Genomic DNA, 26290 nt, shown 5'->3' on the forward strand with positions numbered 1-26290 from the left:
CCGGGAGCAACCCCCTTCTCGAAAGGAAGAAATAATTGATCTGTTCATAAAATGACTTTTCCTGATAAAGTGTCTGCCCAGGGGGCGAAAATTTGCACAATTTGGTCAAAATCAAAATGTATTTCAACAATTTAAAATGGTCTCTCATAATGACTATTTTTTGTTGAATTGCACATGAAGCACATGTAAATTTAAAGTTACACCATTTGGGTGCTGAATCACTTGATTGATTAAATTGGTGCCCCCCCCCAAACACTGTGCCCAGGGCACATGCCCCTACCAACTGTACAGCCCTGGACATTATTCCCCAAAACCCAGCTTTTTAGAAATGGTATCTGACTTACTTTGTCCCTCATTAGGTTCACATATGACACCGGCAGCTTCTGTTTTTAAGCAGTTATGTACACCCCATCCAGCGTGGGTACAAGTACGTAATGATGCCTCAGTACCACTGCATGCCACATTGTCTAGTAAGATAGGCAGATCAGTGCCGGTACCAAACTGTCCCATTCCTATGGCACTGATGGCTCCCCTGAAACACAAATCAACATGCTGATTACAATGGATATACTACATGGGTACAAGCACGTAATGATGCCTCGTTACCCTGACACGCTACATTGTCTAGTAAGATAGGCAGATCAGTGCCGGTACCAAACTGTCCCATTCCGATGGCATTGATGGCTCCCCTGAAACACAAATCAACATGCTGATTACAATGGATATACTACATGGGTACAAGCACGTAATGATGCCTCGTTACCCTGACATGCCACATTGTCTAGTAAGATAGGAAGATCAGTGCCGGTACCAAACTGACCCATTCCGATGGCACTGATAGCTCCTCTGAAACACAAAACAACATGCTGATTACAATGGATAATATACCTGGGGAGGGGGGTTCTTGATTTTTGATTGGGCGGAGATGTGTGGCTGGGACTTTGATAATTTACCCTGACAATATACCACATTTAGCCCAAAAAAGAGACCAAAAATCATCTGGACTTTGAAATTATTTCTGTTCAAAATTAGGTAAATTTGCAAAATACTTGAAAATGTGCAAACAATTTTGAAAAAAAAAAAAGCTCATATTTTTCTTATAGCTCAAGTGATATTTTAGACCCAAATGTGTTTTGTTTAGGCAGTATGGGCAAGAGGATGGTACTTTGGTTGTACACACAGAATTAGAGAAGGAGATCTAGGACTTGTCCGCTATCTTGATACAGGCATGGAGCAAAACTTGGGGGTATTCTGTTTCCCTCGAAATGTGCTAGAGACATTTGCAGAGATGCCAACATTAACATCCAGAAAATAGGGTGGATTCAAACCAAAAATTACATGCAACTTCAATGGCACATAACTTGCCAGAAATAGGGAGATTGCCAAATTTGTGTGTCAAAATGGACAAAAAAGTTTTCAAAAACAGCGAGTCCCCCTCTAAAATAGGGAGGGTTGGCATCTCTGCATTTGTTGTCATGCAAGCGTGACATGGACCGGATGATGGGTGCATTTGAGAGACGTACTTGATGCGACCTGCATGCGAGTACCAAGACACTTCAGATGAGATGCAGAATTGCTTTCGTTCGTCTCTGCACACCATTTGGCAAGGACCCGAATACCTCAAATTTTCTCCCCATAGCTGACAGCGCAATTGTACGTGGCAGTATAGAGAGTCCCAGTTCTCCTTCTCTAATTCTGTGGTTGTGCAACAACCCAGAGGTCCACTTTTCCACTGTAATACACATTTTTGCTGGAGCAATTTATCTCAAAATTTGGAATAAGAATGTTTGGGGGATGGGCCTCAACGTTACAATCACACCACCCACCATTAAAGCCATTTTACCTACCTTGTGTAATTCAATTCTTTACAGACGACATTGGCATTGTCCCTTGACCATTGATCGTCACAAACAATACCCCATTTCCCAAGATAGTAGACCTCCACACGTCCCTGTGATGGGTTAGTGTTAGTTGCATCGCCATCGCCAACAAGACGGATGTTATACTGCTCATAACCTGTTCATGAAAGGAAGAGGAGAATACAAACCATTGCATTATTCCACAAATCATTATCCATACACCTCCTATGGAAGGTAGACTTTAATCTTCAATACAGGGAGTGTGAATTTCAAATGGGATTACCTGAATGGTGATTCCATTTGAGATGTACACCCCCTGTGTTGGAGATTAGGGTCAAGTCTTCCATAGCAGGTGTGTTGATTTCAACTGGAATAGCACATTATAAGTTCTATAACATGACAAATAACAAACTATGTAGACTCTCAATCATCTGGGAATGTTAAGCCATCTGGGCGAGGTCTGAACAACTGTCCCTAAAACGTGGTGGGGTTCAGGTCAAAACTCTCTCATGGCTGGGGTAGAGCTATATAGGACATTCCTCTCTGAATCTATTGGAAATGACCAGATTTCAAGGTCTACAGCATCAAAGCCTGCTAAAGATCAAGGTCCGAGGGTCCGATTCAAAAAGTTCTACCTGTTGGGTCATAACCTTTTTTTTAGTTAAAGGTAGCTACTTGACAATTTGCATACATATAGTTCGTAATGTCACCTACAGGTGGTGAAAAAATTATGTCAAAACCATTTTCAGATTTTTGTTGGTGATAATTGGTGAAAATGGTCTTGACATGATTTTTTCAACACCTGTAGGTGACATTTACGAACTATATGTATGCAAATTTTTAAGTAGCTACATTTAACAAAACAAAAGTTATAACCCAACAGGTAGGACTTTTTGAATGACCCTCTTATATCTGGCTGTCCAGATCTCCTTTCAAGAAATCGTAAGGCAGAGATATCTATACGGTAGTTAACTGATTTTGTCTATTTGACAAGCACAGTTTGGTAGTGAGGCCAAACTGCATCTCTGTATGTGAAAGAGAGTTCCAATTGTGCCGCCTTTAGGCACAAGCTGACATTTTGAAACAGCAAGTGCGTTTCAAGGTTATGCTACCTAAACCATGCAGTGAAGTTGAAAATATCTTCATCCAAAAACAAAATTTAAAATAAACACAGAATTTAGAATAACACTTACCACAATTTTTCTCATCTCCAAAATCACCACAATCATTATCTCCATCACACAGCCAATCTACTGATATACATCTACCACTAGGACAAGGGTGGTAGCCTTGCCCATCTGCTGATGCCTGGCAGTCAACTGAAAAAAAACATATCAAGTTATAATTATCAGGCCCCATAAAATTTGCAACCTCTGAAAAAATTGAGGTAAGATAAAGGGAAAAGAGTGGGAAAGGAAGAAAGGTGACAGCTATATGGAAAATAATCTAAACTGGCCTCAAAAAGAAACTTATAATTTTTCACAAGGTTATATCTTAAAATCCTCTCCATAAAAATGAACAAAAATTGCACACAGGATTACTTCAATACTCTACTCTAAACAGATTTCTTTGGCTGGGTTCCAATTATTCTAAAAATAATGCTTGAATAAGTTCTGTGAACTCAAAACAAGACTTGGACTTACTTGGACTTATTGCTTTCCTCCCTCGGATCCTGGGAACCTTGGAGCTAGCAGCCGTTTCACCATGGAAGTCCATATGCCTCTGTTTGTGACCATACTCCTTGCATTGTAGATTGATGTAATCCCAAGTTCTTGGCAGCTGCTTTTTATGTTGTCAAGCCAGCGCTTTGGGGGTCTACCTCTAGGCCTGTGTCCAGGTATTCTACCTTCAAGGGCATATTTAGGGTATCTGTCCTTTGGCATCCGTCGATGTGTCCAAAGTAGAACAGTTGTTTGGCTTTGATTTTGTCTAGTATTGTGACCTGGCTGCTTGTTGCCTCTCTTATTGATGTGTTCCGTAGCCTATCTCTTCTGGAGACTCCCATTATCCACCTTAAACAAGACATCTCGAACACCAACAATCTCTTCTCGCTCTTTTCTTAAGCGTCCAAGCTTCTGCCCCATATGTTGCTATTGACAAGATTAGCACCTGGTAGAGTTCCATTTTTGTGTTGATACTAATTTCTTTTGACTTCCATATTGTGGTTAACTTCCGCATGCTTCCCATTGCCAGTCCAATCCTCCGCTTGATGTCTTCCGTACTGGTTGAATTCTCTGTGATAACTCCTCCCAGGTAGGTGAAGGTTTGGACTTGCTTCAGTTGGTCACTTTCTATGAAGATGGTTATTGGGTGGCTGACTTTGTTGATGATCTGAACTTCAGTTTTCCCCTTATTTAGAGTGAGGCCAAATTTCTTGCTTTGACCAGACAAATAAATCAAGGATATATAGCAATATACCTATTTGTATTGACTGAGCCCCCAGAAGGTGCAGAGGTCTGTGCAGATGTCTGGTTTATGTTTCAATTTCAAATTTTGGACAAGGAGTTTTCGTGCATCATGCAGTTATTGTTAACTACATGTATGCACACAACACATGGGCACTCACAATAGGCAGTTGAACCCTACTGGTAGCGCTGTATTGTAGCTATAGGAGATGAACTAGTTAGCGTCATATATGAAAAAGTATAAAAGCTATGATTTTAGTACTTTCGCTATGTTTCAATTACTTATTCTTTTTAAAATATCTGAATTTTCAACCCGGTACAAGCTTTAATAACGGGGGACCATACATTTGTATGAGAAATAAATATACCATCTATATCCAAACTCCCGTGTTATTCCAATGCACATGTTGCTTCACCGGGCCGCCCTCGCTTGGTCGGATTTGCAAGAGGGGTGTCACGAAACCGTAATAGGTACAAATTTAGTACTTTCTGTCAATCAAGTATGGTTTATTCTCTACATGTCAATCTTTAAATCATTAGCATAGTCCTTATAATAACGGTGGACTGCCTTGATGAGTAAATGACAGCAAACCAGTGAAAAATACCCCAAAACTCAGTCAGTGGTGCTCCGCCCGTACATGTCAATAGCGTCATTATCAATTGGATTAGTCGACCGTAGCGGACAATTCGATCGCTCATTGGATTAATATTATCATGTGGTAATAAATTTGTGTTGGACAATTGATTACTATAATGGTTTAGTACTGCGTATCTCGGTTTAATCTTCACTAAGCGGGTTTATGGCGGGAAAGGTCACGGTGAATTTGCCGTGGACATAAGTGCACTATGGAAGATGATGGGCACGTGTCAAATCCTAGCTAAGACCCTGCTTATGGTAGAACATACTTTTATATATAATTAATTGTTAATTAGAGATAATTAGAGATAATTTAGAGAAACAGGATGTATGATGGGAAGGATCACCAACCTTTTTTCCTTTTTTCCCAACTAAGTTCTTCCTTCATGTTAATTTCAAATGGGATGCACCTCCATGCCCCTATGGACCTTTCTCCTTCCTTTGATGTCACTTAATCAATTGGGTCTAAAGAAACAGCATGTGCAAATGACATATCCATGCATTGTTAGACCTTAAATATCCACGATGACAAACGCAACATGTATCACATGCTAAACACACCATTGATCTGGTGCGCTGGCATGACATTTGAGCGTGGAGGGCCCGAATGCTGGGCCCAATATCAATTTTTCGATGGATATGGAGGTTTGAATGCTGGTCTCAGTATGGATTGAGCGATAGCCTTTGGGGAAAAGGCCTATAACACAATGCCACAGGTTTGCCAATGAATATTGTATTTTCATCATTTTGGTGGACGAGGGGAAAAGTAAATAATACCTACCAGTTTGCGATATTCTTTCATAATGTGTAGTTCCATGTACTCTGCTCTCTAGACCACCCGTGCTAGTCCTAGTATCGCTATATAATTTACATGTCTCTACGCGGCGAACATAATCAAATGATCTACAGACAAACGACATCTCTGTGATGCAGTGCTGGGCACATTCAGGAACAGATTTATCTACGTAAGTGGCATCTGGTTCGGCTAGAGTAGATGGTAGAGACGAGTCAGCAAAAGTACGGAAATCATCCAAAGGGTTGGCTGCAAAGCAAAAATGGAATAACAGCAGTTTTAGAGACACTTCACATGGAAGAGTCTGGCCCAATCGCCAACGAAAGAGAGATGGGCACTCTGATCACTGTTTATACAGGATCGTCTCCTTTACCTTTCACCATTTATTGCAGAATATATCAGTTCCACATTCTGAAGTCCTGCATTTGAGCATTTTAAAAATACATAGGTCTTTTCCCAAGAAATTGATTGTCATGATCATAGCCGCAATCCTCACCATTGTCATCATCATATTCATCATCATCTTATTAATATATATGCCCTATCCCACACAGAAAAATTAAATGTATTGCCTAAATGGTACTAGGCCTACTGATATCCAAATGGAAATCAAACAATTTCATGCAATGACCGTAAAGCAGATGGTGCAAAGTTATTATTGTCACATTCAATCCTGCCATTTTACCCATTTTTTTCATTAAAAAACACAATTTTTTGCTTAAAAAACTTTTGAAAATGTATCTTCCGTTCACTGTTTCAATACGCATTTAATACGCAATCAACAAGTGAGCAAGCTTACTCGTGGTGATTACGCGTGCTTGTTTGCCCGTTAAGAAACGATATGCAAACATGTTATTTGTGTGCGAGATTGAAACAATTGTGGTCAATTGTGAGATATTAATTACCTCCATTTACATTCAACGTTTTACAAATAATAAAATATGATTGGCACACATACACCGGGTATATATATTCATGAGGTTATGAATGTTTTTCAAATACTTACGGCATCCGTCTTCATCACTATTGTCAGGACAGTCTGCAGTTAAGTCACATGTGTGAGTATCAGATATACACTTTGATCTATAAGTTACACAAATGAAAATAGGTAATGCTAGAAATAATGTATTAATGGATACTATAACCACATTGTCAAAAACAATAAGGGAAGAATAGAGGCCCTGCATGCTTTTATTGATTGGCTCCAAACAAACAAAGGATTTGAACCGGTGTCCTTCACCGTAATCATGGCGCAATGCAGTCCATTCAATCAAATGTTGTCATCAACCTATTTGATCGTAGTGCATTTGTTATGTGTGTGAGACAAACTGTCACGGTAGATTGCAATCATGCTTTTGTTGAATACATTTGAGTAGTCCGCCATATTTACGGTATGATACAACATTATACACAACCTCTATAAGATAGAGGTTGTGTATAACCAATGCTAATGAAAGTACAGATATCATCGTATTTCATGTAATGAAGTAAACAACCATTTCTCCCATCCTTTCTGCATAGATAGTCAATACAAACACTTTCAACTGTAATCAGAGGTCCCGAGTTCAACCATCTCTAAATTCCACCCACTGATTGCTCTTTCAAATAAAACTTCCATCATATCTTTCTTTAACCTATAAAACTAAATCAGCCCACTTCTATTGACTGATTTGTCTTCATGCAATATACAATCAATCAAACAATCAATCAATCAATCAATCAATCAATCAATCAATCAATCAACCAACCAACCAATCAATCAATCAATCAATCAATCGATCAATCAATCAATCAAATCAATCAATCAATGCTTTTTGCAGAGTACATGTACTAAAACAAGTAATAATTATCAAATTATGATTGTCTGGACTTCTTTTACTCCCATTTCATCTTTTATTTCAAAATGGTTCTGTAGTAAAACAAGCACACAAATACACATTCAGTTTTGTTTTAATTTTGAACAATCAAACTACAAATTTTGGTCTCTTCTACATACCCATCAACACATAGGAATTGACTTGCTGTACACGTTGGAACTGGTACTGGAGTAGTTGGTGGCAGAGTAGGAGGTGGTGCTGTAATTCATAAGTATTTAATATTGCAGTTATGAGTACCGTATTCGTTCCATTAACAAAGTCATTTGGGTTAGCGCTTATTTTTTACACTCTTTAAGCCAACAATACATAAGAAACGGCCCAAAATGTTCACCCATCATCATCAGTGCGTCATATGTTTTAGACCATGATTCAGATTTGCATGGGCAGTTAATAAACTAATATCATAGTTCGCTTGTTGTGAAGTAACTGGATGGGTGCTTATAGGGGCATGGGAAGTTAATGGTTTAAATACAGTGTATTGTATTTCACTGTCATTAAAATTAATAATGCCATCATTTTCTTCAAACTTAATGCCATAATGTACGATTTCCTTCAAATTTTAAATTTGTTATTCTATACTCCAAATGCTGCCATAATACTAGTAATAACTGTCGTGAAAAGTTTCTGTCCATTTTAAGCTGAAATAACAAGGTTAAGTGAAAGAAACCCCATTGGTTATTTTGGCCATTTAACATTCAGTTCTATGGGAGGACTTTAAGTTATTATATGACTTTATGTCGTATTTTGCTTTGTTGACCTACAAACACAACAAATTTGGCTGGTTCTATTTAGGTGCAAGTTGGGATATGTGTAAACATTACAAATATGCAAAAAAAATCAGGTTTGAAAAAAATTATAAGATCGTACATTATGGTTTTAATAGAATAAAACAGGCAAACCACACCCCTCAACACACACCCACATCCACCCCCACACACACACACCTGTAAGCATTGTCTCAATCATAATTATTGGCCAACCAAGGAGAAAAACAGTTTTTACCACCAAAACAGGACTTTTTGCTGATTTTTTTCCCACAAAGTTCAAGTTTTATTGCCTAATCAAGGACCTCAACATCACCTTCTAGAAGCCCCTGTTGTAAAAAGCTAATTTTTGGTATTTAGAAGGGGGATTATGGTGTAAAAGTTGCCAAAAAGTCCCATTTGGTGTGAAAAACACATACAAAATGTATCAGAAATGCCGGAAAATTAAAGGCACCCCATACACACATATACACCAGTTACAAACTCACCCCCATATACCCAAAATACACATACAAAAAATCCAGTAAAAATATTCTAAATCTGTAGGAAAATAATGCAACTTAACAATTGAATTCATACTTTTAAATATCTGCCATCAAAATACTCACGTATGCGTTAGTCTGTGTTCCATAAACCAGTACTTCACATAAAGTTAAGAGCACATTTTGAGTTGCATCAGTCATCCTCTGTATGTGTACATAGCGCCCTCTAAGTGCTGTTGGTGCGCAATTGACTGTTATAACATGTCTCCCAGCTGTCTGCGTGTTGGCAGTGTTTGTCATTGCATTTGAGATGCGTCCACAACGACTTGCCCTTGATATGGTTGCGAGATCATTACCAATGCGTATATCTGTTCGCTTCAATCTATTAACTGAAAAAGTAATGTGGAAGGATTAATGCTCTGCATGCTAGCCATAGGCTTCAACATAAAGGTATCAAGGGTTATCTCAAGAACCACCAAACTGATACTAGGCTTGTTGGTACTCATTTTGATGCATTTTTCATGCTGATTCCAAATATGGTCATGACAATTTACAATTCTAAAATTTTTGAATTTTCTAAAAAAGTTTGAAACTTATCGTCTGCAGTCACCACCCGTGCGGAAAGAGTTACGAATTTTATATGGCAAAGATGAATGGGATTTACAGGTACGTCCGGTATACTACATCCCGTGCCAAGGCAAAACTGTAACCGTACAGTGCAAAGAAGCTTATATTGGTGAAACTGAACGCTATTTGAAAACACACGTTTTTATGAACATAGGAGGCCTAGTAGTACAGCATCAGAGGTCTCAAACCACATACACATCGAGTCTCCTGGACATTTCGTGGACTTGGACAAAGTTCACATACGCGACAGGGACAGCAGGTGGTTCCAATATGGAGTCAATGAAGCAGTTCACATCAAAGCCAACCAACTATCTCTCAACAAAGACGGGCCAGTTCAAACTTTCAGGAGTCTACCGAGTCTGTTATCAGGTCAAAGGTCAAAATGATTGCGACCTGATACAGTCACTCACTCGCTGATGAAAGATGGAGTACCATCTGAAAATTCCGAGGTAGGAATTAATTCCTTGTGTTTGGATCAAAAGTTTAAATCAAAATCATGAATGGGATTTATTTGATCCTTTTTACATGTGAATTATTAGTAAAATAACAACATCAGAGAATGCAAATGAAAGTTAAAATTTAAACACCGCCTCTTGCCAAAACGGGGTGTGTTTTTTGTTTTGTTTTTGCTAAGTATGGTTTCATGGCTCTGACCGGTGCCCGTGCAAAGATATTGGTAATTGGGATCACCATCCATCATAGGGCTGGATAGCTCAGATGGTAGAGAAAATAATATTACAATCTACTTACAATGTCTATTTCTGTTGACAATTTTCACTGACGTCACCTCATACTCTCTGCCAAGATCTACATACCACCATGGCTGGCCTTCAGACTCTGTCAAGTGCACACAAGATATCATAGGTGTAATTACTACATCTTTTTTCCACATTTTTGTTTCTGAAACTGACTGCAAGATACACATACTAATCAAATTCAGACATTTTTCAGTCAATACATCTGTTTCCCCCACTGGGAAGTCAAGTCAAGTCAAGTCAACTAAGTAATACTGGTACTTTATTAGAACCACAAGGGAAATTTCACTCATAGGTGTTCATACAAAATAAATAAATACATAAATACACACATATTAACACAAAATATCAAAACCATAGACCTCATGCACCAAAGACAAGTACCCTGACCATTATCATGTCAAAATGGTTCACAATGGGTGACACTTTGTATATGAAGCGGGAATATCATACTCAGTTATATTCAGTCCAGTATAAGGAGCCTCATTAATTAGCCTTGGTTATCTCATACCAAAGAGATAAATAAGGATACAGCACCCTGCTCGCCGAACCGATGAGTCGTCTGCTCAAGATTTCTTGTTGCCAGTTCGTTATAAATCAAACCATGAATTGCCCGCTATGAAATAACACACGGTTCCAAAAGCACCAGCAAATCTTACCAAATTAGCCAAGAGACCTACTCTTTTATGTATAGATGGACAAAATCAACAAATTATGTATTTAAATGCATTACATTTCCCAGTAATTCCTCATTTTATGTAATTATTGCTAAATGCAAATACATCCTCTGAATCTATTGCAATGTAGGCCCAGGGATGTAGGTTTTGTTAGTGTTGCAGGATCATCTAGACAACTTTTGCGACATTTTTGTCTTCATTTGCAAAAGTAGTCTAGATGATCAAGCAACAGGACGAAATTAAGGTTGGTCTGAACCATGGAATTATGGAAACTTTTCGGACCTCATAACTTCTAAATTGTTGGTCTAAAGTATATAAAAGTATACATATTTAGAATGGCAAAGACTTGATAAGTTCATCTCTGAGGTCAAATTTGGGCCAAAATGCCATTTTTGGCCCAAAATCCCAAAAATAATGGTTTTTGGCCCACTTCTTTTTCGTGCATCGTAACAAAAATATTCTTGGGCCAAATTTTTTTTAAATTAATTTTTAAAAACTAGATCAAAATATCTAGGACCCGTTTTTTCATTTTTTTGAATTTCGACCAACTTTGAGAAATTTGCACCAAAAATGGTCAAAAATGCTGATTTTTCAAAAAATCATAAAAAGCCAGATTTTTTGGTTAGGATGCACGAAAAAAGAAGTGGGCCAAAAACCATTATTTTTGGGATTTGGGGCCAAAAATGGCATTTTGGCCCAAATTTGACCTCACAGATGAACTTATCAAGTCTTTGCCATTCTAAATATGTATACTTTATATACTTTAGACCAACAATTTAGAAGTTATGAGGCCCTAAAGTTTCCATAATTCCAGGGTTCAGACCAACCTTAACTAGATTTATTCGTGACAGGTTGCTCAGTGTGTGATTTTCAATGAAACTCGTAGCTGGATCTTAGCGCTCTATACATTTCTATATGATCTTTAACAACTAAAGTATGTTCTACCATAACTTGACAACATGACATTTACCCCATCAGTGTAACATCATGCATAAGGTGTAGGTAGTGTTCAATATTATACTGGACATACTTTAGAATTTGGGATTTACTCTAACCCCATCTGTCAGTTTTCAGATAGGAATATTTAAGGCTTCTATAACTGAATTGATGGGGGTAATCATGCCAGCGCCTGTTATTGTTGCCCAGTGGCGGTGCCAGGAATTTTTTTGGGGGGGGCATTGAGGGGGAAAAGTGAATTTCAGGGGGGCAAAATCAACAAGTTTTGCGCAAAATTGCCGCAAAAAGTGGAATTTTTGGTCATTTGGGGTTTTTACTGGGGGGAACAGGGGGCAAGAGTTTTGACTGGGGGAATTTGCCCCCTCATGCCCCCTGTGGCACAGCCACTGTTGTTGCCTGCTAAATGGAGTGAAATGGCAGCAGAATCAATGTATAGCGCTTTGATATCTGTTAAATTACAGTTGTAAGGCACTATAAATGCCTACATTTACTTTATTCAATTGACAAGCCAGGCTTGACATTAAATCTTACGTGTTAAAGTGCAGCTTCTACCATTGAAATCAGGTGAGAGGTTTCCGTCAACAGCGTTGGATGCAGGACCATGTATTGAACCTTCACGACCATTGGAGCTCTGGAAAGCTGGTTTACCTGTGGCAATGGAAGCTCCAGTTCCTGGAAATTAACAATTTGTACTTTTAAGAGATGCTCCTATTTTATTTTTGATGTGTTCAGCAAAATAAAAAAATGTCCTGAAATGAATCCATTCTACAACTAGAAAATTATTTCACAAAAAATATTTCCCAGTCTTTATACTGAATCTACAATTTTGGAAAAAAGTACTTGGATCGCTTGGCATATTCTATCGAAATTCCGTGTAGAATGCCTTATGATCATGGAAATGACATAGCTTGTGTTTGGGAACAAAAATGACATCTACAACAATGATTCACCCTTCCCCTCTCCACATCAATCAATGTTGGAACACATTGGTATTTTTCAACATTGCACAGGGTAGGTGGTGACAGTTTTGTATTCCTTACAAGAAAGTGTTCCAAAACTTATTTCCAAGATTGTAGTAATGTGTTAATCTCACAATTTAAGATGTTTCATCTTTCTATCCAATAAAACTACAAACTCACCCACTTTCAAAAATTGAACAGTTTACTAAATTAAACATTTTTCTTTTTGTCAAAATCAAGAATTCTTTTCTCCTTTTGATTCAACAGAACAAATAATATAACTTTACAATTACATGGTATATATAATATATCACAAAGTTCCAAGCAAACGAAACAGTCTGTTGCTTGTTTTATTTCAATATTGAAACTAAATATAACTGTTGTATTTGTAAGTTGTGATTTTTGAAATAAATTTGATTTGATTTCATCTGCTGTATTTTCCTCAATTTCACACTTTTCTACTGTGCAAATGTGTACTAAATTCCCTAAAATGCAAACAAAATAGCATTCATCATTAGCAACACAACAGCTTGCCAATAGACTGCTGTCCTCATTCGTCAGCCTTCTGGATAGACGACTGAGAAAACTATGTGGAAAAAAGTGGCAGACTTTTGCAACCAGATCCTGGTTGCACATGAATATTAAGCAGATTGCCAACTTTTACTGAGACTGCGCAGTAGTGTCCAATGACAAGAGTTTGTCATTTTTAGAACTTCAGAGCGTGATCTTGTTACAACGGCGCAGCACACACGACGCGGTACAGGGGCACCGCTAGTCAGTCACGCTATGGCGCATTAACCAAAGTTGCAAGAGAATATTTTCATGAGTCCACCACAATATGAACTGTAAGATAATCAGTCGTCACTACGAAGCACAACACAGTACATGCGCAGTGTAGACGACTGATTGGAATTAGTCTTTTAAGCTTACCAATAGGATTTGGTGCACTAGTTGTCACAACAGGTGGTCTGGGAGGGGGCGCTTCTGTCCTTGCTGGAGGTGGCTGCGGATTGGTCATTTCACATTCATTTATAGCGCAATATTTCCATCCAATCAATGGGTGTGTTGCATTTCCAAAGTAACACCAGGGTTTGGCATCTTCATCAGCATTACGGCAGAAGTTATGATCACCTAAACCTGTAGAGAAAGAGGAAGTAATCATTTATTTATAGCGAAAGCCAGGCTAAGCCCAATAGTGCTCGGAGGCTACTAAATTCAAGGGAAGAAGTCCTATTATAAATGCAGGAGGAAAACTGGAGCACCCGGAGAAAAACCTGCAAGGACAAGCATGGATCAGTAACCAAACTCACATGTGGCACAGTGGGGAATTGAACCGCGGCCACAATGGTGAGAAGCGAGTGAGAAGACCACTACACTAACCCGCCCATGTTAAGACAATGGCAACATAAATGGTAAAATTCCATCAAATGTCTACATACAAGTACCTTTTCTTATATAGACCAAAGTCCAAAAGCATATTAAATTTTGTAAGCTGTGTTGAGCATTTGTTGAGTGCGAAAAGCAAAAAATTAATGTTCCTCAAACACTTCCACTTTGCATTCTTATTCACTACTTTGGTTCTGAAAGCTTTACTCTCTGAATGTAAAAGAGTGAAAAACTCTCAAAAAGTGTGAGAAGAGTGAAAATGACTCCTAAAAGAGTGAAATTACTTTTAAAAGTTTCAAAAGAGTAAAAATCTTTCAGGTATGATATGAGGACCGTTACATGAAAAAGAGTAATGTCCTATGGGCCTTATATCATACCTTGACAAAGTGGTTTCCACTCTTTTAGGAGTGATTTCCACTCTTTTAGGAGTGATTTTCACTCTTTTAGGAGTGATTTCAACTCTTTTGGAATGATTTTAACTCTTCTCACTCTTTTGGAGAGTGAGTTTGTCACTCTTTCAAATTAAGAGATTGTCTGTCACATACCTTTGTTTGGATATGATGCTGGTGACACACCTACTGGCACACCGGTAGCTTCCAGATTATTCCAATTAAAACATCTCTCGCCAGAACTAGTGAATGAAACCCGACCTCTGTAATCCACTCCTTTGCCTATGTAGCAATCTGCAGTTGCTGTAATTAATACAAACAGAATTGATTTTTCAGTAAAAATAACTGCAGTTAGTTAAATATTGGGCATAAAGCATCCAATTTTATCATTATTATGTTTTGGATCCAATATTTTCACACACTTGGACTCTTAATTAAGAATTTAATCGGTTATTGCGTTGGAGCTGCAGCGTGGATTAATGAATTTGCTTCCGCCCGGACAGCCAAACGAAGAAAGAAAGAAAGAAACAATGAAACAAACAAACAACCATACAACCATTTGGATGATAACATATGCCCCACACAAGTGTGGGGGCCAAAACTGACTGCCCCAATTGTAGACAAGATAGTATCACAGCATCACCATCTGCTGAATGCTAGTCGACCTAGTGAAAATGTTCCATGTGAGCGAAAAGTAGTGTAGTGCTGAAGTTAAACTTATTAATAATGAAATTTGTACACTGAGTCCTATCAAATTGTGTAATTTGGTTACCTACCATCTCCAGCTCTTTCATAGTAGTCATATGGATCACCCTGGAACTCCCTGCCCAAAGGCGCATCAGAAGCACGGTTAGCACTCAGCCAACATTGGTTGGTTTCACGGGCAAAATCAAATGATGCGCATCCAAAGGTAGCTATTGTGCACATGTGTGCGCACACTTCCAATGATGTGTCTCGTAATTCTATCTGATTGTGTCCGGGTATGGCTGCGTTGGCTGTGTAGATAAACTGAGACACTGGACCTATGGGAAAAATAAAACAAATTGTATTACAAAATGTATGCATTGGTTGGTTGACTCTGATGTACCGTAAAAACTCGATAGGTAGCATATGTGCATATTATTGAGTGCTTTTGAAAACACGATATTGTACCAAAGTCCGGTGCTTTACCAACTGACCTAATGGGGTTGAGACACACATTTGCAGGTTTACTTGTTCGTATATAACTATGTGTTTTGATGATTTGCTCAAAACCCTTAACACTTTTGTGAATGTTTGCATGTTTTAAAAGCGCTTGATAGTATCGAGTTTTTACGGTATATTTACTAACCATCACTCAACCGCAACAGGGCCGATACAAGTTACCAAGAGTATACGACCAAGTTTTGTGTCCAAACAGTCACTGATCCCTAACTGAAGTTGCTAAATCTCCTGATGAAAGTCAAAGTTGTGACCAAAAATTTGAGGTACGTCTTAATTTTGTGTTCAGACCATATGTTTAAATCATGAATTATTGTAAATTATTTTGTCAACACTTAAATAACATTATGTTTTTTTATTTTCAAACTTGTTTTTGAATGACATTTAAATGTTTTTTGTCAACCTTTTGTTGTTTGATGTACTAATAATCTATTTTGTACCAATCAGTTCTTAGAGAGTGGTGGTGATAGGGGGCAAAGTCATCAAATTGCCTAAAATTTTTGGACTTTTTACCCAAAATAATGGCCATTAGTGGTATATTCTGGATTTTTTTGTTCTGACGGGGATGGGGGGGAGGCAACAGAAGTTTAGGGGCATGCCCCAATGCAATCCCCTTAGTGCCACCACTGTTGTTTAGAAGACATTATTATAAACCTACCGATGTCAATCCTTTCATAGTAATCAAATGGGTCTCCTTGGAAGGTAAACACAGCAGGTACATCATTGGTGTTCTTATCTGACAGCCAGCACTGCCTAGCAGCGCGTTTATAATCATATGATCTACACACAAACTGAGTCTCCCCGGTGCATAACTCTGCGCACCGCTCTGGTGAAACGTTAGCGATGAATTTACGATCATACTGTGGGATGGCGGCATTGACGTACTTGGCAAAGCGGCTCATTGAGTTACCCTGTGGAGCAATTACTGTAAGAAAGAACAACATCAACATATGAATTATTCATGAAAACAACATCAACATATGAATTATTTCTGAATAATGAGATGAATATATTGTTACGAATTCTGTATGGAGACGAACAGTTTCTATAAACCGTTGGTGATTTAGCATACTAAAGTTTGTTCAGCTTAATATATAAGGCAAAAATATAAGCATCATAACACCACGTATTGATATAGAATGGTGTGCACACAGTTGGTCGCAGTGCTTATGCTAGTTGTGCGTTGCATAATGTGTGACTGGCGCACGCTTGTGTAATTTACGCGAACGTGAGTTGGGACTTTGTTGATGCTCCCAGTAATAAAAGTCAAAAAAATTTAAGTTTCACCATATATAAGCCAAACTTTAGTGTACGAGGGAAAATGGTGTTTTAAGAAAATTGCGTTTGAAAATTTATCAATTTTTGAATACTCACCAGGAAGTAAATAAGTATATTTTTCTTTATATTTCTTAAGAATATGATAAAATAGGTATTTAAGTTTGTTATTCGCATCATTGCCACATTTTCCGTTTGTGCTAATTAGGGAGTAATTAAGTCAAAAAACTTCCCATGTTTCTACAGTGATACGTGATACACTAGTATGTCAAATCAATGCAGACGTATCATGATACGCCGGTATGCCAAATCACAGAACAACATTTTCATGCAGGGGCGTATCATACTAATTTAGTGTCATATATCATTAACTAATTACATTTAGGTCTCAAAATAATATATAACTCATTTTGTCAAAATATTGTCATAGGCTTTTATGCTAAATCACAGAAGAAAGCACTAATTATAAACCTGACATTTTTCTGGTGTCTTATGCAAAGTTTTTTTAAAGCCTTGTTTACCAACCTATCGGTATATTCAAACATGACTGTTATTTGGCAATGAGTTCAGGCCAATAAAAAAAAATTGTTTGCTTGCCCTCAAATGAATTTCAAAAATTGGGTCGGTCGGTCGATTTCTTTTTTTTTTTTTTTTTTTTTTTTTTTAATTACCAGCAAACTCTACTTTTTGTATTAATTAAGGCTCAAAATATGAAAAATCAGACAATTTATTTGTCAAATGAATCAACTAACATTACAAAACAACTAAAATGTTGAACACAAGCTCTAAAATACTTTTTTTTTACATATTCAGAATGAACAAATTTGAAAAGAAAAAAAAAACTTTTTCAGGAATTTCCAAAAATAGGGTCGGTATTCTTTTGTACAGTAAATAGAAAAAAACAACCTTTTTTCTGATTTCCAAAATTAGGGTCGGTCGGTTGAGGGCAAGCAAACATCTTTTTTTTTTGGCCTCAGTTCAGGTTGAAATGATATCAATAATAATCATCTATATCTGCGATAAATTGTCAACCTGAGATAACACACGTAACAATTAGCCCTTATTATCAAACAAATCAATTCAATGCAAATTCAAATCAATAAACAAACTTTAATTTCATAGCTACAGATTCCAAAATTTGATATAGGTTCACCTGCACTATTGCAAATTCAAGCGCTCAATATTTACACCTGATTCAGATATTTTGATCCAATTCTGAATATTTCTTATAGGGTCTATGCTCCCGCCTTGCTTTCCTCACTCAATCTCTCACTTCCTCTTTCACCCACTCACTCACTCACCTACTCAATCACTCAATAGAGGCCTTGCATGTGACGTATCATCCCGTAAATATGGCGGACTACTCAAATGCATTCAACAAAAGCATGATTGCAATCTACCGTGACAGTTCGTCTCACACACATAACCCTGCACTACGATCAAATAGGTTGATGACAACATTTGATTGAATGGACTGCACTCCGCCATTACTATGGTGAAGGACACCGGCTCAAATCCTTTGTTTGGAGCCAATCGATAATTTCATGCAGGGCCTCTATTACTCACTCAATCACTCAATATCTCACTTCCTCTTTCACCCACTGATATTGATAAAATCAGATGACCAAATATGCCACAATTGGTACACACAAGATGTAATTTTATCCCAAAATCATAGGTGTTACACCTCCTACCCCCACTGATGTTGCTGGAAATAGGCTCATGCACTAGATCTTTGCAAAACTTTATTTTGACACCTCAAGTGTCTCAATAGGACATTGTATAGTGGAGCTACATTTTTTAGAAAAACGGCTAATATTTGCTAATTAAATATGCAAATTAGCTAATTAATATGTATAAAATTTGAATTGAACCTGTTTTTCTACATTTAATACTACAATGAATCATGTAAAGAGTTTCTATGATCTTTCCACACAAAAAAGTGTCAATTACACCTGTCCCACCTTAATAGAAAGCCTATCAAAATAATTTAATGTCAAAGAAACTTTATGGGTCATATCAAATAAACAAACACATCTCATTATCTTATTCTCTCATCTCAATTGCCACATATTGGGTATTAGACTCTAGTAAAACTTCTATTTTAATATTTTAATGTCTGTGTGTAAAATTATTGGTAGTATATTTAGACACACAGACTATCTACAGACAGTGTATGCCTACACGGACTTTGAATTCACATTTTGGATATCGCTACTAAAATTCAGGGGGTATATTCCCATATTTATACATGGTATAATTCCTAATGACTAACCATGATAAAGAATAACCCCACATGAATTAATTTACTACTAATACTATGAATGACTGTGATATATTCAATAAACAATTTTGAACAGATACACTAAACAGATCATTTTAAATGAATTTATTAAAAACTAAATGAAAATGCCAACATTTACAAAAAACACTGAGTGGTATCCCTACTGCTAAAACTAAAAGAGCAATGCAGCTAACTATAGGCATATGTATAGATATATAGATCGATATATGCCAGCTGTTATCTTTCTGCATTAATTGTACAAACAGACCCAGCGCTCAACCAGGCTTGCCAGCAAAAAATGAATACGCCATGTCCTTGAGCCACAAACATCGTTTTTCAATTCAACAGATAGAGGTATGTATGTAAACAATTAATATTCATTAAAATCACATAAAATGTTGCTAAAATTGATTCCTACTTTGAAATCTACAACCTTACTAGCACTATGGATAAAGTTGTATTGTGCTCCATTTTTAACCAATTTTTACATTTGCTCTTGAGGCTATTGAAAAGAGGTCTCTACAAACATCTATCTGTTTTTCCTCCCTTTACAGCCTACATCTGTTTAACAAATGGCGTACTTGAAAATCAAAAAGGATGATCTTCAGTTGGTGAAGCGAATTGGCGTTGGAGGTTTCAGTGCAGTATTCCAAGCCAAATGGCAGGGTCAAGATGTAGCAGCTAAAAGACTGAATGAGCCTGATCCACATGAGGTGGAAGTCCTATCCAAACTAGATCATCCTCATATTGTCAAGCTCATCGGTATCTGTGATGATAACTTAGATCAGTATGTTGTACTAGAGCTATGCAAAGGCGGTTCTCTCAGGTCCTATCTCGACCTGCAAAGATCCCAAAAGAAACGACTCCCAACAGCGCTGATATTCGACTGGGCTAAGCAAGCAGCCAAACCTATCCAGTACCTGAAGCATATGGAGTATATTCATAAAGACATAAAGTCCCCAAACTACTTGATAGCTGAAGGAAACGTCCTCAAACTCGCCGATTTCGGATTAGCTAAAAACAGTGCAATCACGATCAAGAATGCAACAGAAAGAGCGTCTCTCCCCTGGATGGCCCCAGAGCTATTGTCAGAGGAAGTCCTTTCCCCTACTTATGACATTCATGCCTATGGAGTGGTGGTCTGGGAGCTGTGGACAACAGAAATTCCATTTGAAGGCTCTGATGCTCCTAATATCATCTGGAGAATATGCAATAACGGTGAGAGACCAGTGATTCCTCCCGACTGTCCCAAAGCTCTGGCTGACTTGATGAAACAATGCTGGGATAAAGACTGGCATAAGAGGCCTACCATTGACCATATTCTGTTGGTGGTAAGTATGGTTTTTCCCTAAATGTTCAGTGTGAAAATGTTGTTTCATGTTTACAATAAAATTCACTTCGTTGCTTGGCATAACATGTGTGATAGAAGTAATTAAATTACTTTTAGCAGTCAAAAGAACACACATTTTTATGCAATGAAAACATCTGTGGAAGTAAAACATTTTGGGAGAGTTTCATTTATTAAATCACTTGCATACATCTATTATTGAGGGCTCAGTGCAACACTGTCCCATCTCCATTTTGGCTATTCCAGTTGAAATCCATACCCCCCCCCCCAACATGACCTTAATCTTCCACACAGAGAGTGTGAATTTCAAATGGGGTTACCTGAATGGGTGGCTCCATTTGAAATTCACATCCCCTGTGTGGGAGATTAAGGTCATGTCTTCCATAGGGGGTGTATGGATTTCAACTGGAATATCACAATTAGAGAAAAGATGATTGAAGATTTGCTCACACTATATAACCGCATGATGAGGCCCTGTTATATAGTGGATTACTGGCTTATAACCCGGGCTTATAACTTTGAAAAGGGTACATATGGAAATTAGGCTTTGTATTACCAAAAGAGAATTTCTTTCTGATACTTTCAATTTTTAAATTTTTAAAAAGGATGTCTCCGGCAATTACAACATTATGCCTTATATGTTAGAAAAATAATTATCAAGCACAAATCACATGGTTTTATTTAAAACAAACTCATATTTACCATAAAAATGAATAAAAATAGCCAGCTCTCAACATGCGATATTCAAAATTCCTGTGCCAAAATTTTCTAGTGCAATGACATCATTGTTACTTGTGCTCAATTGTTGTCAGCCTTCATTGTATTACTGGGACGTCATTGCACTGGACGATTTTGGCGCCCAGGAATTTTGAATATGGCATGTCGAGAGACGGCTGTATTAATTTGTTTTTATGGTCAATGTGAGTTTGTTTCAAATAAAACCATGTGATTCGTGATTGATAATTAATTTTCTAACATAAAAGGCATAATGTTGTGATTGCCGGAGACACCCTTTAATTAATTAAATTAAATTTTTTTTACATAGATATTTGGCTGTAAATAAATTACTTGCTCAAATTGGTATCATTAATTTGAGGACAAAAAACACCATTTTACAGGCCTGATAACCAACCCAGATTTTACATCTTGGGAGAATTTGTTTTTAAAACTTTGCTAAAATCATGGGATTTTTGTTGATTTTAATTTTTACAAATTTGAAAAAAAAAATTAGAACAATTTTCAATTATGTTTGCAAAAAATCATCTGTTTACCAAAGTTTATTGCTGTTTAAAATAATAGGTTTACAAATTGGAGTTGCAGATGGAAAAATGACAACATGACTTTTAATTTATGCAATTGTGCATTCTTTTTGTATTTTGTGTATGCTTTTATGTGTGAATATTATGTCTTGATACAATAAGTGACTCCAGAAATTCAGGCAGCAGGCAGTATCACATTGACCCCTTCTTGTGTTAATTTGGTTATGCAGATAAATGACTTCAATACTTGTTATTAAATTTAGATTAATTGAAACACAGAGACCTGAAGATTCAATCATAAAACTGCTTATCATATCACAGTCAGTGTAAAATTTTCTGAAATTTTTCCTGAAATCAGGAAATTTCCTGAAGAGTGGCATCTCTGAGCATCTCTGAACTCAAATTTAAGTTCATTAAACTTTTTTAAATAGGTTAGATGTACACTAAAATAGCATTTCATATAAACGTAGGACGAGTAACTTTTCTGTGTATATCTATTTTTCATTCTATTAGTTGACATCTGCAGAGAGGGAGCACTTTAAGCAGAAGCACACTACTGGATCCTGGGTGCTTGAGAAGGTATTTGGCAAAGATGAGCCTGGTAAGCTGTCTAATGCTGTGGGCATTACAGTCAGCCCTACAGGAGATGTTGCTGTGGCATCCAACTGGACAGCAAAGATACAGGTGTACAATGCTGAAGGCCAACACAAACACAGTATTGATACTACACAAGGACTGATGCCTGGGACAACATCACACCCTTGGAATGTCACTGTCAGCACTGAAGGAAATTATGTTGTCACAGATGAAACCAGATTCATTAAAGTGTATGATTCTTCTGGTATGTATAAGGACAAATGGGTTGCCATATCACCTGAGAACAAGCCATCAAATACTGAAGATACTAGACTAATAGGACTGACAATGGATAGCAAGGGTCAGCTGCTGGTAGGAGAGGTCACACAGAAGTATATCAGCAGACATAGGCAAGATGGATCTCACATTACTAGCATCAAAGTAAACATAAGGCCATGCTTTCTAGCTGTGACATCACAAGATGCAATCATTGTAAGTGACTATTTGAATGATGTAGTACATATAGTAAACAACACAGGACATATGCTACACACTCTCAAGCATCTATCTCATGTGACAAGATGGTATCCTCATGGAGTTTGCTGCTATGAGGACATCATATTCATCTGTAACCGTGCCTCACCCAGCCATGGAGTCTACTGCTTCTTATCATCTGGTGAATACCTGAGCTCCATTGACTACCCTCGCTGTCTTGCAATTGGGAACAGAAAACTGTATGTGACATATCAGAATAGAGTTGAAATCTATTCATGTGGATAAAGGCACCCATGATTAACATTAGGCTTTGACAGATGAAGCAACAATGGACCTCAATGTGTTTATTTTGAAACTAAATAGATACTTTATTACAAGAATGTACACCAACAAGTGTGTGATAAGGCTCAGTCAAAAAACAAGTTTGTTTCCTAATAGGTCACACATATTTTGTTTTCGGAGCAATTTTATAGCGTTTGCTTTTCTTTATCTGAGAAATCCAGAAACAATTATATTTGCAAGCAAAATAATAATGACACTAAAACATTTTTCAAAAGATTCTTTCTCCTATATTTTACTTTACAAGCAATATGAAATCAGCAATGATGCAAATCAATTAATAATTTGCCCCTAAGTACTATTAGTACATATCTTATTCTAGTCTTTGTCAAAGACCCTTGCAATGCATACCAAGGAGGGGGGCATGATGGAGCACCAAAGATGTGACAGAGGCTAGAAGCACCAACATAGATGGATGGGAAACAAACTTGTTTTTTAGCCTAAGTATAATAGTGCATATCTTATAGACCTTTTTCCCTCTATCCCACAATGCACTATTCCAGGGGGGTATGACGTAGTTCATCAACCTCATAGATCGTGTGCATCCGATGGTCTTTGCCAGGCCTTTGCAATTATTTTGTCTTAATATGGGCATACTGATTCCATATAGGATTATCGTAAAGGCCATCGATGTTACTAATTATGCAATTATTGAATACACGAGTGATGCAGTTACGGAGCGATGCAGAACATCTGTGTAAGAGATTTTGTGTTCGTTTTATTTTCAACTCCGAAAAAAAAGTGAAACGGACGCCGGTAAAATATCACTGCGTGTCCCGTCATCAGTTTTTCACCATTAGGTCTATAAAATGTATGCAAAGTTAGGTTTCAATAACAGGAAACTTTTTTTGGGTGAATATACCATGTCCATAAGGCATAGAAATGTTGTTTTTTGCCCCCGAAAGGTATTAGTGACCGTGGCGCCATTATCATCATTATCGGGGATTCCTTTTTTGTGATGAAGGCACCAGTCGAAATGTCCGTATTCCAAAATGTGATGAACATAACTCTGTACTCCCCCGGGGAGATGATGTATTTTGCGACACTCATACCCCCCTGGAATAGTGCATGATGGGAAAGAGGGAAAAAGGTCTATTCTACACTATGATCAGCTCTTAATAGGCGGGAATTATTCGGTTTTTGTTACTGCACGAGTCAATAAAGTTCCAACTTACGCACACGTAAATTCACAAAAGCACGCGTCATTCACGCAAAATGCAAAGCGCAGTCCGTGCAGGTGCTGCATCTAGCTGTGTGTACGCCATTCTGTATAAATACACGATGTTATTTAGTCCCGCCTATTACAAGCTGATCAGAGTATAGTCTTTGTCAAAGACCCTTGCAATCCATACCAAGGAGGGGTGCACGAGGGAGCACCAAAGATGTGACAGAGGCTGGAAGCACCAACATAGAGCAGTTTTAGCCATAACAAGTAGTTATACTCCCTATGGACAATACATAAGTACATGGTCTGTAACACAAGACTAATAATCATTATGCACATGAAACCCTTGTCTCACTTGCCCATACTAGTTTGGATGCCCCTGGATAATGACCTATTTATTTTTTTGGTTTTACTGTAAGAAAACTTGGGAACTGATCCTGGTTGTGATGGTTAATCTAAACATAGGCTGATTAGGGTTCTGTGCCAAAAGAATTCCATCCATGGATTATTTAATATTGTATGTCTTGGGCCTTGTGTATTAGCAATCAACAATTTGTAAAGTGTGCTGAGGCCTATGGGTGTGGTGTATTACATTAATCGCCTTCTTGTGCTTTTTACTGATGGCTGCCAGTGCCAGTTAGACAAACACTTAATATAATTGTTTTAACAAAATGTTTGTTTATTATTTGTTTCCTCTCAAAATTTTGCCCCTCCCCCTGTGCCAATCGTGGCCACTGGGCCCTGGCACACTGTACCCTGTAGTAATTAAATATCAAATTTGCACATTAAATATCAAATCTGCAAATTAAATATAAAATCTGTGAATTTAATATTACATCTACAAAGTAAATATTAAATTCGTGAATTAAATATGAAATTCACGAATTAAATATCCCAGTTAAATATGAAATTCGCGAATTAAATATTAAAGCTGCAAATTTAATATTAAATCTTCGAATGAAATATTAAATTCACAAATTAAATATAAAATTTGTGAATTAAATATAAAATCTGCGAATTTAATATTAAAGCTATGAATTTAATGTCAAATCTACGAATTTAACATTTAATTCATTAGTTTATTAATATTATTATTTCATTTTTTGATAAATCTAAACAATTAATTATGTCACATATCAGCCACGATACGAAATGCTGTGTACGAGTTAATAGAGCATGAACTAGCTCATTTGCATAAGAAGTAACTAGGGTTTTTTTTAGAGCTAAGACCCTTTTGACCAAATGTTATATTCAGTGGATCCATAAACCTATTAACCTATTTGTTTGAAACAACATGTTATATTACATGAACATGTGTTTAAAATGATCATTTTATGAAAATTAATTTTAACCAATCACAGAACAGTATTTTAATGACGCCATACAAATTCAAAATGCTGTCCATTGATATCGGTATATTGGTATCTAAAAGACATCATTAATTTTGGCACAAATTTAAGTTCCATCCGGCCCACTGTGTGCCGGGGCATGGGGATGATCATACGAGGGTCATTCAAAAAGTTCTACCTCCATCGTCACATCTCTGTTATCTTACATGCCAGGATAGTTGAAATTACATAATTACACATGATCATATTCTTAAAACTTGGCTATAAAATTAAAGTTCTTTGGTTGTTAAGATGTGTTGTTTAAAGTGAATACAGATTTGGTACATCGGAAAAGGTCTGAAAAGAAAGGCTAATTTGATTAAAAAGGCTGCCCACATCTAATGTGGAAAATTACAGATTTATTTCTGAAAATATCTAGTCGAAATCTGGCAAA

The 26290-nt window shown here is 37.2% G+C and overlaps 2 protein-coding genes across 2 annotated transcripts in view; one reads left to right on the forward strand and one right to left on the reverse strand.

Moving 5' to 3' along the window:
- Window positions 1-26290, reverse strand: part of LOC140170822 (uncharacterized) — a 116271-nt gene that overhangs the window by 11332 nt on the left and 78649 nt on the right. Inside the window, exons 9-22 of the mRNA XM_072194040.1 lie at window positions 16426-16692; window positions 15344-15589; window positions 14724-14870; window positions 13723-13929; window positions 12365-12505; window positions 10195-10281; window positions 8940-9206; window positions 7691-7769; window positions 6701-6777; window positions 5683-5943; window positions 3899-4150; window positions 3053-3178; window positions 1848-2016; window positions 345-532 (exon numbers count right to left, since the gene is read on the reverse strand). Coding sequence (XP_072050141.1) covers window positions 345-532; window positions 1848-2016; window positions 3053-3178; window positions 3899-4150; window positions 5683-5943; window positions 6701-6777; window positions 7691-7769; window positions 8940-9206; window positions 10195-10281; window positions 12365-12505; window positions 13723-13929; window positions 14724-14870; window positions 15344-15589; window positions 16426-16692 — 2514 coding nt within the window. The remainder of the gene's footprint in view (window positions 1-344; window positions 533-1847; window positions 2017-3052; window positions 3179-3898; window positions 4151-5682; window positions 5944-6700; window positions 6778-7690; window positions 7770-8939; window positions 9207-10194; window positions 10282-12364; window positions 12506-13722; window positions 13930-14723; window positions 14871-15343; window positions 15590-16425; window positions 16693-26290) is intronic.
- Window positions 19899-23289, forward strand: LOC140171982 (mitogen-activated protein kinase kinase kinase 7-like). The gene is made up of 2 exons (XM_072195329.1): window positions 19899-20657; window positions 22447-23289. Exons 1-2 carry the CDS (start codon window positions 19899-19901, stop codon window positions 23287-23289), a joined length of 1602 nt encoding a protein of 533 aa, XP_072051430.1.

This window comes from Amphiura filiformis, chromosome 15 (genome assembly GCF_039555335.1).
Source record: "Amphiura filiformis chromosome 15, Afil_fr2py, whole genome shotgun sequence".
Taxonomy (NCBI): Eukaryota; Metazoa; Echinodermata; class Ophiuroidea; order Amphilepidida; family Amphiuridae; genus Amphiura; species Amphiura filiformis.